Below are 13,823 nucleotides of genomic sequence, written 5' to 3'. Positions count from 1 at the left end.
CACTACGGCGGCCTCTAAGGAAAAAACACAAAGCGAAAATGATCTAGCGCCATCTAGCTCAAGTCAGTCTTGTCAGTAAATAGGAAAATATTGTTAGTAGCGAAACACTCTCAATGTAACCTGTAATGAAATATGTGTTTTGGGTTAAATAAACATTTAAGTTAATCTGATGCAGTGTAGCAGACGTACGACAGGAGAACTGAACAATTAACATGCTGATAGATGTTGTTTTGCTGGACCAAAATGGTTTAAGACCAGCTTGGACCAGCAGAAACCAGCTACAATGTACCAAAACACAGCAACCAGCTTTAGATGGATGTTCCTGCAAGGACTATTGTTAGTGGATGATCACATATGATTCAGTGTCTAGATCAACATCTTTTTTCTTCCACTACTTCCTTTTTTATCAATAATACATTCTTAAAGAATTCTTTAAAGGGCAAATACATCCGGTTAACATTTAGCTGTCATTGTCAATGAGAACTCCCAGGGGAACGTGTGAATGTTCACTGTTGATATCTCTCTAGACGACCCCGTGCTCTGACCAAAAGCAGAATAAAAGACCAGTCCTGCTCCTCACCTCCTCACTTTCTGTAGGCTTTTTGAGAAGAAGTTCTTTAGGCTATCAGAAACTGACGCTGTCTTCTCTATTTTGAACTCATGATACTGAGTCACTCTGTCTTTTGTGTTTTGTGAGCCCGTTTTAAGAGCCTCTTTTGATGAAGACATTTTTCTCTGTTGTATCCATATAATATATTAAATTTGTTTGTATGTAGCCAATAACATATATCTAGACTGTGTCTACTGTATACAACTTAAAAATACAGCCTACCATTTTGTATTTGTGCAAAATGTGAAGTATAAATCAGGTTATTGAACTCAATATACATGCAAATAGAAGGAAGCAGAGCAACATCAGCCGTTTCTGTCCCTCTAGAGCCCATCAGAACAGGTTCAGGTTTCCAGAATGCATACAGCCTTTTATTTATGGATATCACATTTTTCTTATGAGGTCAGTTTAATTTATTTTCCCTTTATTTCTCTCTTGATGGATAAATTAATAATATATTAACATGATGAAGTGAATTATTAAGTAAATATTAAATTATGTAATTTATGTAAATTATAAAGGACATGATATAATATAATATAATATAATATAATATAATATAATACCTCTTTTTGGTTCAATTTTCACATTGCATTTATTATGAAGTTATGATTAACAGCTTCTTAGCTCTTTTAGCCAACTTAGGTTCTTCCCTGCTGGCAACGCTTGATGATTTCTGCCCAGTCCTGTGCAGTTAGAGCCAAGCTGGTCTGCTGACAGGGCAAAAAGTTGCAATGTAATTACGTGGCCCTGGCGTCAGTGACATCCATCACTTTCACTGCAGCCAAGTAATGCACTGCTGACTAACCAATGGCATTTTCATGCTTTCGCTAAACATAAATCAAATCCCAACAGATAGGACTGACATTTTCCAGTCGGCTATCCTTCACTCCAATTGCTGTCAAGTTGGATATTTTATTTAGCTATAATTTCAAGTAAGCTCATTGATTCTGTATAATTGTGTTCCATCACGTATCTCCATCCTAGGGGCTTTGATGATCAGCAGTTTATACAGGCCATATCCACATTTTCATAAGCTTCTGGACTTCATAAAATGCAAGGCCACAAGATGTCATAAATGTATTTCTTTAAATATTGTTAGCTGAATTATTAATCAAAAGCAATATCAAATTAAAGCTGCAAGCAGCATTTATCGGGGTTCAAGCATTTAAGGCCTTTAAGCACATATGCGTAAAAAGATATTCCCCCGGTTTCACAGACAAGGCTTAAGCTAGTCCTAGACTAAAATGCATGTTTAAGCTGTTTTAACTGAAAGCAACTTGTACTGACATATCTTAAAATATGTCACTGCCACTGTTTTGTCTTAAGATACACACCAGCAATGTCTTTTTCTAGGGTATGTTTATAAAAACTACTTAAATATCCTAATTGAACTACGGTCTAATCCTGGTTTAGCCTAAGCCCTGTCTGTGAAACTGGGCCATTAAGTTTAATTTAGCAAGCATGTAACCACTTAAATCATTGGAGGAACAGACCATTTTCAGCCAAAACAGGCAATTTACAATTGAAAATATATGTTTTTTAAAGCATTTTAACAGTTATATGCCACCTATGGTCCGATCTCCATAAAAGCTGGCATGCTTCTTTAGAGTCATATGCTGCATATGCTCACTTTATTTTCGTGAAGTTCTGAGTTTTCGTTTAGGATTTATAGGCTTTAGAGTATATTTTGCCACGGCCATTTTGTAAATGACCCTGTTATAGCAACCCAAAAGGTAAAGTTAAACTTTTTTTTGATAATTATTGATCTAGAGAGTCCAGAGAATTGTCCTGCACTGGTTTGGTTCTGATCAGGCGAAAAACCTAGAACTAGTTCACAAAAGTAGTTTTTTTTTTTTTTTACATATTTGCAAATAATTAATGAACAATTTGATTGACAGCATTGGTTTTTGAGGCAAAGTTGTTCAGGATGAGGAGATCTATCAAATGATATGCATATTGTCTGGATCTGTGAAACACCATGTGTTTACTGAGCCATAAAACTCATTAGCGCCAACTAGTGACCGATTTCTTTCAAAATTCTTACAGACCTCTAGGACCATGAGTCGAACATGCCCACCAAGCTTCGTTCCGATTGGCCTCCGTTAACCTTGTATAATAGGTGCTCAAACTTCATGTTTTTTTGAGATACGCTAATGTCCTCATAGACTATCATGCCTCCTTGGACCAAGACACTGCATGCCAAATTTCAAGTCAATTGGACTAACGGTTGCATAGATGTTTTTTTCAAGTTATACCCCCCTAGTGTCCAATCGACACAATTTTTTTATCGTGACCAAAGATTGAGCCCCTATATATGAGTACCGCGTTAGGTGTAAATATCTCATTTCGTTCTTGAGTTATAGCCATTTTAGTAAAAGTGGCTACGCCCTCATCGTTCGTTATGGCGCCCCTTAGCGACCGTGAATCAAAATTTCAATTAATTATTGATATTCAGACTCCGGAGAATCTTTCTGCACTGGTTTGGTTCCGATTGGGTCAAAAACCTAGGACTAGTTCGCAAAAGTAGATTTTTCAAAAATCCCAAAATATATAAACCCAAAAATTTCAAGCAAATCCAAGACATGCATCTTGTCTGCCTTGAGCCAAGGATTGCAATGATATAAGACACTTGAGCCTAGTCCTAACGGTTCAGGAGTTATGAGCCATTTCGTACGTTTGACTGCTATAGCGCCTCCGTCAGGCCGATCGGGGCGAGCCTTGGTGACGTTGTAGGCGGTATGAGTACTACCAGCCCAGTCTCTAAGACATACGGTTTGGTCTGCCCGATCACTTTTAGGGGAGAATGCTGATTCTTGGAAAATTTAACAATTTCAATAGCGCTACGCGCTTGAACCCCTAAATATTTAAACATGGATGAGTGGCAGGTGTTCTAATTCTGTGTAAAACTGCAAAGCTTTGTATGAAGTTCTGTAGGCGCTGATTCAGTGTAGGCCTTCCAATGACCTCACAGCAGCAAAAGCTGAAGGATGAGACCAGATTGAACTTGACACGAGAAATTGAAGAGTCCTTATTTTTAACGACTCCCTTCGTAAGAAATGTACTGTTTGTAGTGAGTAGGGCACATGTGTCCATGATGAGATGTAATTACTCTTGTTACTGCTGGGTCAAAGAAGTTTTCAGGCTTGAGAGGACATGATGTCGAATACGTTTAACCATCTGTGCCTGACTGGCACATTTAAGACTTGTAAATAGGAAATTGTCAGTGAATGACAGTGCATATTATGTCATGGAGTGACTGTAGGCTTAAATGTCTCAAATGAATTGACAAGTGCTTAATTTGTTGTGATTTACCTGCGAGCTGCATTATATTGTCAGGAAGCAAAAATAAACGTTTCTCTCGTCAACCCCTTGCGCTGATGACTCATTTCCAATGAACTTACTTGACTTGTGTTGGTGCTCTGAAACTTGGCTGCAAGACTGACATTACTTTGGCACTGTAAATGGTGATTAATCCTCATGATTCAAATGAGAAGGTGATAATTATGGCCCGTGGACATCTGTAAAATGAACAAGTGCCTTGTGGAGAAGTGAATAAAGGAATGGAAAAAAAACTGAAATGACTTCAACAAGCTGTGCAAACCGGATGTATGGAGGACAATGGAAATTATGTTAAAATATATATTTCAAATGACTCCTCACAGCTCTTACATCATTAAACCCCCATCAAATCTAAATTATAAAAAATATATATTCTAATATTCTTTCAAAAGTTGCATAATTTAATAAATTAAAGAATCTTACTGCATGTACTGAACACTGTGAACCCTAACGCTCAAAATAATTAATTGGTTTGAGTAGGGCAAACTTACACATTAGTTCAATCAAATGAACTTTTATGAGTACTAAGGACATTCTTTTTCTTCTGAGTTCACAAAACTGAAACATTGTAAGTAATTTGAATTGTTTAGTTGTTTTCAGTTTTATGACCTTGTTTCTTTTAATTTAGTCAAACTTAAATTTAACTGAAACTAGGCTGGGATTTCTATTTCCCAGCATGCTTTTCCATGGCACTCGAAAGGAAGAGTAAATGCTAAAATTAAGTGTTATATAATGCTTTTTTTGTGCAATATTAATGTTAAGTGAGAGATTTAGAAGTGTTTAATGTTTTGTTATGCTAATTTAGAAGAGTTTCTGTGGTGTTGATGTTTTTTTTTGGACCATCATGATGACAAGTGGAGCATGAGCTTGGTTTGAGAACAGATATGTTAAATGTTTTGTAATGCCTTACTCATTATGCTAATGCTATCAAAGAATAGTGTAACTTTTTAGCAAGTTAGCATTTATTGAATTAGCCAGTTAAAGCTAGCTAAGGTTACGTTTACACGACAACGATATGCTTAAAACTGAGACATTTTTCCTTTTCAGTTTTCCGCATATAGACGACATCCTTGTCAAAACGATCCCGATTCACACGGGTTGTATTCCGTAGTTCTACATTTTTAGTTGAAAGCTGTGTCGTGTAAACAGCCCCTAAGTTTTCTCTTCTAAAAATATTTAAGTTGAGATTACATGATAATTTTAAGTTAAATATATGAACTAGATTAAGAGTAATTAAAATATATGAGAACAAAATAAAAATCTGCAAGTTCTGCTTACTTAACTTAAAATTTTTGAGTTTTGCCAACTTATCTGGGCTTACAGTGTACTAAAAATTATACAAACCATTATACCTACAAAAATGATGTCAATCAATCAATCAATCAATCAATCAATCAATCAATCAATCAATCAATCAATCAATCAATCAATCAACAAACTAGAGGATTTACTCAGATAGGCCTAGTGATTTGTGCTCCAGTGATTCCCAATAGGGATACTTGAAAATAAACAGATTTCACTTCCTTTTTAGAGAAGAAATAAACACTAAATAAATAAACAAAATATTGCATTTTTTTTTATGAATTTCCGAGGATGGCACTCATAGCTTAATATACGTGCTACTGTTTTCTATTTGTGTAATCTGTTTTCAAACCACATATCAACTGTGATTTTATTAAATTCTAACTTTAATTGTATTAATGATATTGCAATGATAAATGATATCCGGTATAAAATGAGTCAACAATATAAACACATTTCAGGTTTCAATGAAGGGGTGCTTAAGACTTATTGATGGGGCTTTTGGGGGCACGTAAGTCAAAAAAATGTTGGCAAACAATGCTGTTCTAAATTTAACTCAGCTGATGAATAACCACACAAATCCAATGAAAAAAATGTGCTAATGTAGCTGGTGACATCAAGAAGGATTTGCTTGAAGTGAAACATCCAGTAAGGTCCCTTCTCCATCATCCGGTCCAGCGTCATACAGAAAGAGATGACGAAGTCCCTGCGGAGGTGAGGGTGGGGGGAAAAGAGGGGCGAGGGGAGATAAAGAGAAAGAGAGATGGAAAAAGAAAGAGAGAGACAGAGCCAGATCTCAGACCTTATTTCAGAAGTTACCAAAGACTCCACACTCTGAAACAGAAGGAGAAGAACAGCAGAGAAGTCAAATCATCTCCTCAGGGCCATACAAAATCCTCTGGGAGCTCCGCAGGACAGAATAAAGATCAATAGGGAGAATTAGAAAGACTCAAAAAAGAAAGGTCGCGCTCTTAGTGTTTTGTGGTGTGTGTTTGTCCCGCTGCTGCTGCTATGAGCAGGGTGTTGATTCTGTCCGTGCTCCTGCTGTCCCTGAGCTGGTGCAGATGTGCCGTCATCACAGGGGTAAGTCTGACAAATAATCTCACTCCATTTACTCTTATTCATTTTTATTTCATTTAATTGTATTAGGCATTTTAGTTAATCATTCATTTCTGCAATTATACATAATAATGAATATTGGTTTTGATAATTGATTTCAATAATAGTTAAAAAAAAAAGTGACAGGTTTGCATTTCGCCAAAATGGATTGGTAACACTTTACAATGTTTCATTTGGTATGAACTATAATTTAACAATACTTCTACAGTGTTTATTAATATTAGTTAATGTTTATCTCAACATTTACTAATACATTTTTAAGATCAAAAATGCACTGAAGATTTTAATTAACCTAACTATTATTAAAGGGATAATTCACCCAAAAATGAAAATTCTGTCATCATTTACTCACCCTTGAATTGTTTCAAACTTGTATGAATTTCTCTCTTCTGCTGAACACAAAAGAAGATATTATAAAGAATATCAGTGGAGCAAACAGTTGATGAACCCCATTGACTTCCATAGTATGGAAGAAAAAAAAGTCAGTGGAAATCAATGGGGCCCATCAACTGTTTGGTTACCGACATTCTTTATAATATATTGAGGGAGCATAAATGATGACAGAATTCTCATTTTTGGGTGAACTATCCCTTTAACAAAGATTAAATGCTTTAAAAATATATTGCTAATTGTTAGTTCATGTTAGTTAATGCATCAACTAATGTTAACAAATTATACCTCATTGTAAAGTGTTACCAATGGATAATGTTTATTTATGATTTAACTTCATTGTGTTTGTTCAGGCTAATTGTTTAAAAAGCATATACTTGTTTGTCAGACATTGTGTCAGATTAAATGTATTGTATTAGAAAAAATGTTTTTGTTCAATTTGTTCATTACTGGATTTTAGATATGTTTTCCACATTTTCCTTCATAGTCATTTTTGCATTTGCTTCTCCTTTTTTTCATATTTGATCAGTTTCCATCCTTTTCCCATCCTTTACCCCATCAGTAACATCCTCCGTTATCATCCATTCATAATAAACTCATATTTAACCCTATCACCAAGCATTTTCTTTTCATGTTGAATAATAAATATGGAAAGATTCACTTTAAAAAAAAAAATGTGGGTGGGTGAAAACAGACTTACCAAGAAAGTGGCTTCCTCTATGCTGGTCAACCACAAGTTCTGAACATTCTAGGGATATTTGTAGAAAAAAACGTTCAGTGAGAAAGCCATTATTTCATTGTATTTATATGTCAAATATTTAACAACGTCAATCACACTCTTGGCATTGGAGAATTCAGCTCAACAAGTCTGAATTATCACCCATGAGCAAATACACTATAATTTGTACAAAATTTTAATCATACAAGTAAACAACAAGGCCAAAGCAAGATCTTATATGTATTGGGAATCAAGGACATCGGCTATGTGACTGATTCTGTGTTGTGTTTGTGTATCAGGCGTGTGACAGGGATGTGCAGTGTGGTGTGGGTCTGTGCTGTGCTGTGAGTCTGTGGCTCCGAGGCCTGCGTATGTGCACACCGCAGGGGCTGGAAGGAGACGAATGCCACCCATACAGCCATAAGGTATACAGATACACAAATACACTCACACACAGACTGTACATAGCCATGAGAAACCCCTCCGGAATATGAAAGCAGTGATTTTACTGGCTGACCCGAGGGAACCCAAGGTTAACAGTTATAAGAAGTGAAAGAGAAATAGAAAGAAAGAGCAAAAAAGAGAGATAGATTAGTCAGAATGGACAGGTCAAACAACTCTAAAGCGAAAAGAAACACATTCGGATTCAAGAATGCAATCTCTTTTTAATCAGCTGATCTGATTTTGAAGTAAACATGCTGCCAGAGATGACTGAGAAAGGCTTTAAAGGAATCTGCTGATAAGTGTAACAGATATCGATCGAATGTCTCACAGATCAGGGCTGTTTATCACTCTGTCGGACAGTCTCAGACTGATACAGAAGCTTTGCCTTTCAGCTGAGGCTACGAGGTGAAGAAAAGCGGATTTGGGTGGTGTTTGTGACTCAATGATGACTAATAAAACTGACAAGATCCTTAAACAGAAACCTAAGCCTTTAGAGTTTTGTAATATAATCTTGATGGGCTAACCTAACGTCTGCAAACTTTAATTAGAATGGTTATGTCTTTACACCAGTCATGGTTTAAAAAAATAAAATCCACAAAATTCTGTCTTTTTAAAAAAAAAAAATATTAATTTGAATGTAGCAATTTGTGTTTTTTTTTTAAATCATTGTATTGCTGATCAATAATAATAAATTATATGAAATAATAATACATTTAAAGGTGCCCTAGATTCAAAAATTGAATTTACCTCAGCATAGTTAAATAACAAGAGTTCAGTACATGGAAAAGACATACAGTGAGTCTCAAACTCCATTGTTTCCTCCTTCTTATATAAATCTCATTTGTTTAAAAGACCTCCGACGAACAGGCAAATCTCAACATAACACCGACTGTTACGTAACAGTCGGGGTGTACGCCCCCAATATTTGCATATGCCAGCCCATATTCAATGCATTACACAAGGGCAAAACGTCTGGATCAGTGCACAGCTGAATCATCAGACTAGGTAAGCAAGCAAGGACAACAGCGAAAAATGGCAGATGGAGCGATAATAACTGACATGATCATTAATATCATGATATTTTTAGTGATATTTGTAAATTGCCTTTCTAAATGTTTCGTTAGCATGTTGCTAATGTACTGTTAAATGTGGTTAAAGTCACCATCGTTTCTTACTGTATTCACGGAGACAAGAGCCGTCGCTATTTTCATTTTTAAACACCTGCAGTCTGTATAATTCATAAACACAACTTCAATAGTGTGTAATGTTAGCTTTAGCCACGGAGCACTATCAAACTCATTCAGAATCAAATGTAAACATCCAAATAAATACTATACTTATGCGATTAGACATGTTGCATGACGAACACTTTGTAAAGATCCATTTTGAGGGTTATTTTAGCTGTGTGAACTTTGTTTATGGTGTTTAAGGCAAGCGCGAGTTCTTGGGGCGTGGAGCACGAGATTTAAAGGGGCTGCGTACCCTGAATCGGTGCATTTATAATGATAGGCAGTTTAAAAAAATAATTAAAAAAAAAACAAAACTATGGGTATTTTGAGCTGAAACCTCACAGACACATTCAAGGGACACCTTAGACTTATATTACATCTTTTGAAAACATGTTCTTCGGCACCTTTAATGATTAATAAAATTATCTGTGTTTTGACTACCCTGCAGGTTCCTTTCCCTGGAAAGAGACAACATCACACTTGCCCCTGCCTGCCACATCTGGTCTGCACCAGGTACAGCGACAATAGATATCGCTGCACCAGCGACTTCAAAAACATAGACTTTTAACACTGGAAAGAGTGTGAGGAAATAGAGGAATGGAGAAGGGGAATACTTGAAAGCAGGATAGCACAAGAAGAAGAATAACAAGTGCCATAGCACCTTTCTGCTCATTTTTATTTTTCCCTCTCATGCACTTTGCACTACAAAAACATAGTTATCCAGCTTCCCCACAAATGCAGACATATTCACAGTGGCACAAGGTCTATGTCAGAATCACTGGTTTACCTTGGCATCCACCACACTTGATAGTTTCATCACCAGACCTTTATGTTGAGTACATGCAAACATAGACTTTTTGTAAGGAATGTGCAAAGAGGGAGTCATATTTCAGGATGAATTTATCTTCAGTATGCTGTAAATTTGTTGATGGCTTAGCTATTGTAAATAAATTATAATCAGTCTGAATTGTCTTTTTTCACTGTGTGAATGTGGGTTTGAATGTGTACCTTTTGTTGCCTTCCCCTTTAATGTTTGTGTTAACAAAGTATATAATAGAGTAACTGTTTAAATTAAACAGTTAAAACAGTTTTGAACATATAATCAAATCACTCCTGACTTTCTCTGAAATTCACATCTAATGCTTAAAGGTGCCCTAGAATTAAAAATTTTAATTTATCTTGGCATAGTTGAATAACAAGAGTTCAGTACATGGAAATGACATACAGTGAGTCTCAAACTCCATTTTTTCATCCTTCTTATATAAATCTCATTTGTTTAAAAGACCTCTGAATAACAGGTGAATCTCAACATAACACCAACTGTTACGCAACAGTCGGGATTATTAATATGTATGACCCCAATATTTGCATATGCCAGCTCATGTTAAAGCATTAGACAAGGGCAGGACGTCTGGATGAGCACAGCTGAATCATCAGACTAGGTAAGCAAGCAAAGACAATAGCAAAAAATGGCAGATGGAGCAATAATAACTGACATGATCCATGATTACATGATATTTTTAGTGATATTTGTAAAATGTCTTTCTAAATGTTTTGTTAGGATGTTGCTAATGTACTGTTAAATGTGGTTAAAGTTACCATCGTTTATTACTGTATTCGTGGAGACAAGAGAGCCGTCGCTATTTTCATTTTTAAACACTTGCAGTCTGTATAATGCATAAACACAACTTCATTCTTTATAAATCTCTCCAACAGTGTAGCATTAGCCGTTAGCCACGGAGCACTATCAAACTCATTCAGAATCAAATGTAAACATCCAAATAAATACTATACTCACATGATCCGATCCGTGCACGCAGCATGCATGACGTACATTTTGTAAAGATCCATTTGAGGGTTATATTAGCTGTGTGAATTTTGTAAATGCACTGTAATATAGTTGAGAGCTCGGGGGGGAGGGAGCGCACGATTTAAAGGGGCCGCAGCCTGAATCGGTGCATAGTTAATGATGCCCCAAAATAGGCAGTTAAAAAAATTAATTTAAAAAAATCTATGGGGTATTTTGAGCTGAAACTTCACAGACACATTCAGGGGACACCTTAGACTTATATTACATCTTTTGAAAAGACGTTCTACAGCACCTTTAAGGTGAGACTTAATAGTATCATATAAAAGATTATAAGTAAACAACAGTTTTTCATCCCTATAACAGGGAATGTTCACAGAACTTTGGCTAAAGTTCTCTCAAAGTTATGAACAAACGTTCTTCCAGTAACGTTAATAGAATGTTCTTTCAAAGTTATCTGGTTTTTAATAATGTTAGCACAAAAAGCACATCATTCATGGAACATTTTTTTTTCTCTGAATCTATTTAGTTTGTGAAATGTTTTTAATAGCTTCAGAACATTCAGAGAACATTCAAAAGTAACCTTTTTATAATTATAAAATGTTCCCTAACATTTGTATAACTAAGAAAACAGGTTTTTAAAAACATTTAAAAATCTGTGGACGATTTGAACGTTCAGGGAACATTCAGAAATAACACTTTCATTTCATTACTTATTGGGAATGTTAGCAAAACATTCTTAGAATAATATTTTAGTTATGTGGCATCTGATGCTTAAAGTCCGTTCTTCGTGATCCCATGTTTCAAACTTTAGTTAGTGTGTAATGTTGTTGTTGTTAGAGTATAAATAAAATCTGTAAAATTTTAAAGCTCAAAGTTCAATGCCAAGCGAGATATTTTATTTAACAGAAGTCGCCTACATCGAACGGCCAGTTTGGACTACATCCCTCTACTTCCTTCTTTAATGACGTCACTAAAACAGTTTTTTGACTAACCTCCGCCCACAGGAATACACAAGAGTTGCGTTTGTCGCCATGTCGTCGAAACGCTGTTATTTTCATCCCGCAGTCCAATCACCGGGTCTGATTCCGGCTCAAATTGATAGGGTAAAATTAAAGACATGTTTACAATAACACTGAGCGCGTGCATCTCCACGTTATGGTAAGAGGCGTGACCTTTCCGGGCAAGGTGCGCTAAACTGCTGTCGAATCACAACACAGGAACCGCTGGCACAATCAGAACTCGTTACGTATTTCTGAAGGAGGGACTTCATAGAACAAGGAAGTCATCAGCCCGTTTTTATGACAGTGGAAACAGCGGTATACAGATAAGTAAATTATGTGAAAAATACTGTTTTTTTACACGCGAAACATGAACACATGTTATATTGCACACTATAAACACAATCAAAGCTTCAAAAAACCACGAAAAACGGGACATTTAATAAAAAGGTTTTTCTATATGAACACTTTATTTGTCTAGTAAAGACAGCAAAACACTTGTAGAAATCGCATAAAATGCCATAAAATTCCAAATAAAATGTTCCAAATTTCAATTCAAAAATACAAAATACAACAAAAAAATTATTAAAAATAAAACAAATGATCATTATTAACATGTTAGGGTGTCAACACTCACTGAAAAATAACTGATTTAATTTTCCAAGATACTAAAATGGTAATAAAATATGACAAGATCTAGAAGTTAAACTGCGTCAGAAAAAAATCATCTTATGTCAGATAACACTTAAGCAAAACATGGTCAGGTCAAAGTGTGAATAATTTTTGGTTCCAAATTCTTTATCAATTTTACTGGTAGTCCACTGAAGAATTTTTGGGTATAATGTCACAGTTTACTTTATTTTGCTATCCTCATTTACATAAATGAACTATAGTGTCCTGCACCCACTAGTAAAAATATATCAAAAATGTCTGAATAATGTTTGGTTTGACTATATATATATATATATATATATATATATATATATATATATACACAGCACAGTACACAGCAGTCGTCTTCTATTTAGAGATGTATGAATCAGATGACTATTTGACCCTTCTTCTTCCTTTAGTTTAATTTTAAATTTCATTTTTTTAACAGTCCACATCTGTTCTGCATTATTGATGCACTCTGAGTTTCAGTTCATAAAATGTGAAGAAAAAAAAGATCTAAGATGATGAACTCTTCCTATGAACTCTGCAGTGAATGCAGAGGAATTCTCTTAACTTCTGGGACCTTCTGGCATGGATATAGGTCAACAAATTGGCTATGACAAACTATATGAAGACAAAGCAACACTGATAAAATATATCAATGTTGAATTTATCGGCATGGTTTGTGGAAAGTGGTTGTCCTGATTCATTTGAATGGCCTCGATTAAACCAGGGCCCTTGAAACAACTCAAGAAATCCTTTTCCGTACTAACATGCGAGGTCACAACATCACCACAGATGTATATGTTGCCTTGCTTTGCAATATTGTACTTATCCTTTTGACAGAAGTGACCTCTTGGACTGGATTTCAAGTACTGGATTGCAAAAAACTGGTTTTCACTGATTTCGACATCTAACTAGTTTCATAGTTGAAAGGTTCTCTATTAATGAAAAATAAAATGATTGCAGTTAAAATTATTGCATCACATATTGTTGTCCTGTGTGTTTTTGTCAAGTCAAACACCCAAAAATGTTTTCAGTTTATCATCATATCAAACAGCATTGCAATAATAATATATTTTCTCATAAAAAACAAAACAAAAACAAAAACAACAACCAAAAAAATCTAAGCAATGAAAATATCATAGAAAACAAACATCACAAATGTTTACACTGGTGCTCTCAAAATAGTGGAATATTCTACACT

At 35.3% G+C, this 13,823-nt stretch overlaps 1 protein-coding gene across 1 annotated transcript; it reads left to right on the top strand.

The window, feature by feature from the left end:
• The first annotated feature begins 5,400 nt into the window (after positions 1–5,400).
• On the top strand, positions 5,401–10,163 carry prok1 (prokineticin 1). Its single transcript, XM_048210354.1, has 3 exons — positions 5,401–6,337; positions 7,781–7,906; positions 9,603–10,163. The coding sequence occupies exons 1-3, from the start codon at positions 6,266–6,268 to the stop codon at positions 9,720–9,722; spliced, it is 318 nt and encodes a 105-aa protein (XP_048066311.1). The 5' UTR covers positions 5,401–6,265; the 3' UTR covers positions 9,723–10,163.
• Positions 10,164–13,823: the final 3,660 nt, after the last annotated feature.

This window comes from Megalobrama amblycephala, linkage group LG12 (genome assembly GCF_018812025.1).
Source record: "Megalobrama amblycephala isolate DHTTF-2021 linkage group LG12, ASM1881202v1, whole genome shotgun sequence".
Classification (NCBI taxonomy): domain Eukaryota; kingdom Metazoa; phylum Chordata; class Actinopteri; order Cypriniformes; family Xenocyprididae; genus Megalobrama; species Megalobrama amblycephala.
The sequence above is the reverse complement of the archived record's forward strand: the minus strand, read 5'-3'. Positions and strand labels throughout refer to the sequence as shown.

Excerpts from the sequence above, each read along its gene's own strand:
- prok1 (XM_048210354.1), top strand. The coding sequence starts at position 6,266 with ATGAGCAGGGTGTTGATTCTGTCCGTGCTCCTGCTGTCCCTGAGCTGG. Across the intron at positions 6,338-7,780 it reads GATGTGCCGTCATCACAGGG|GCGTGTGACAGGGATGTGCA; the intron begins GTAAGTCTGACA and ends TTTGTGTATCAG. Across the intron at positions 7,907-9,602 it reads GCCACCCATACAGCCATAAG|GTTCCTTTCCCTGGAAAGAG; the intron begins GTATACAGATAC and ends ACTACCCTGCAG.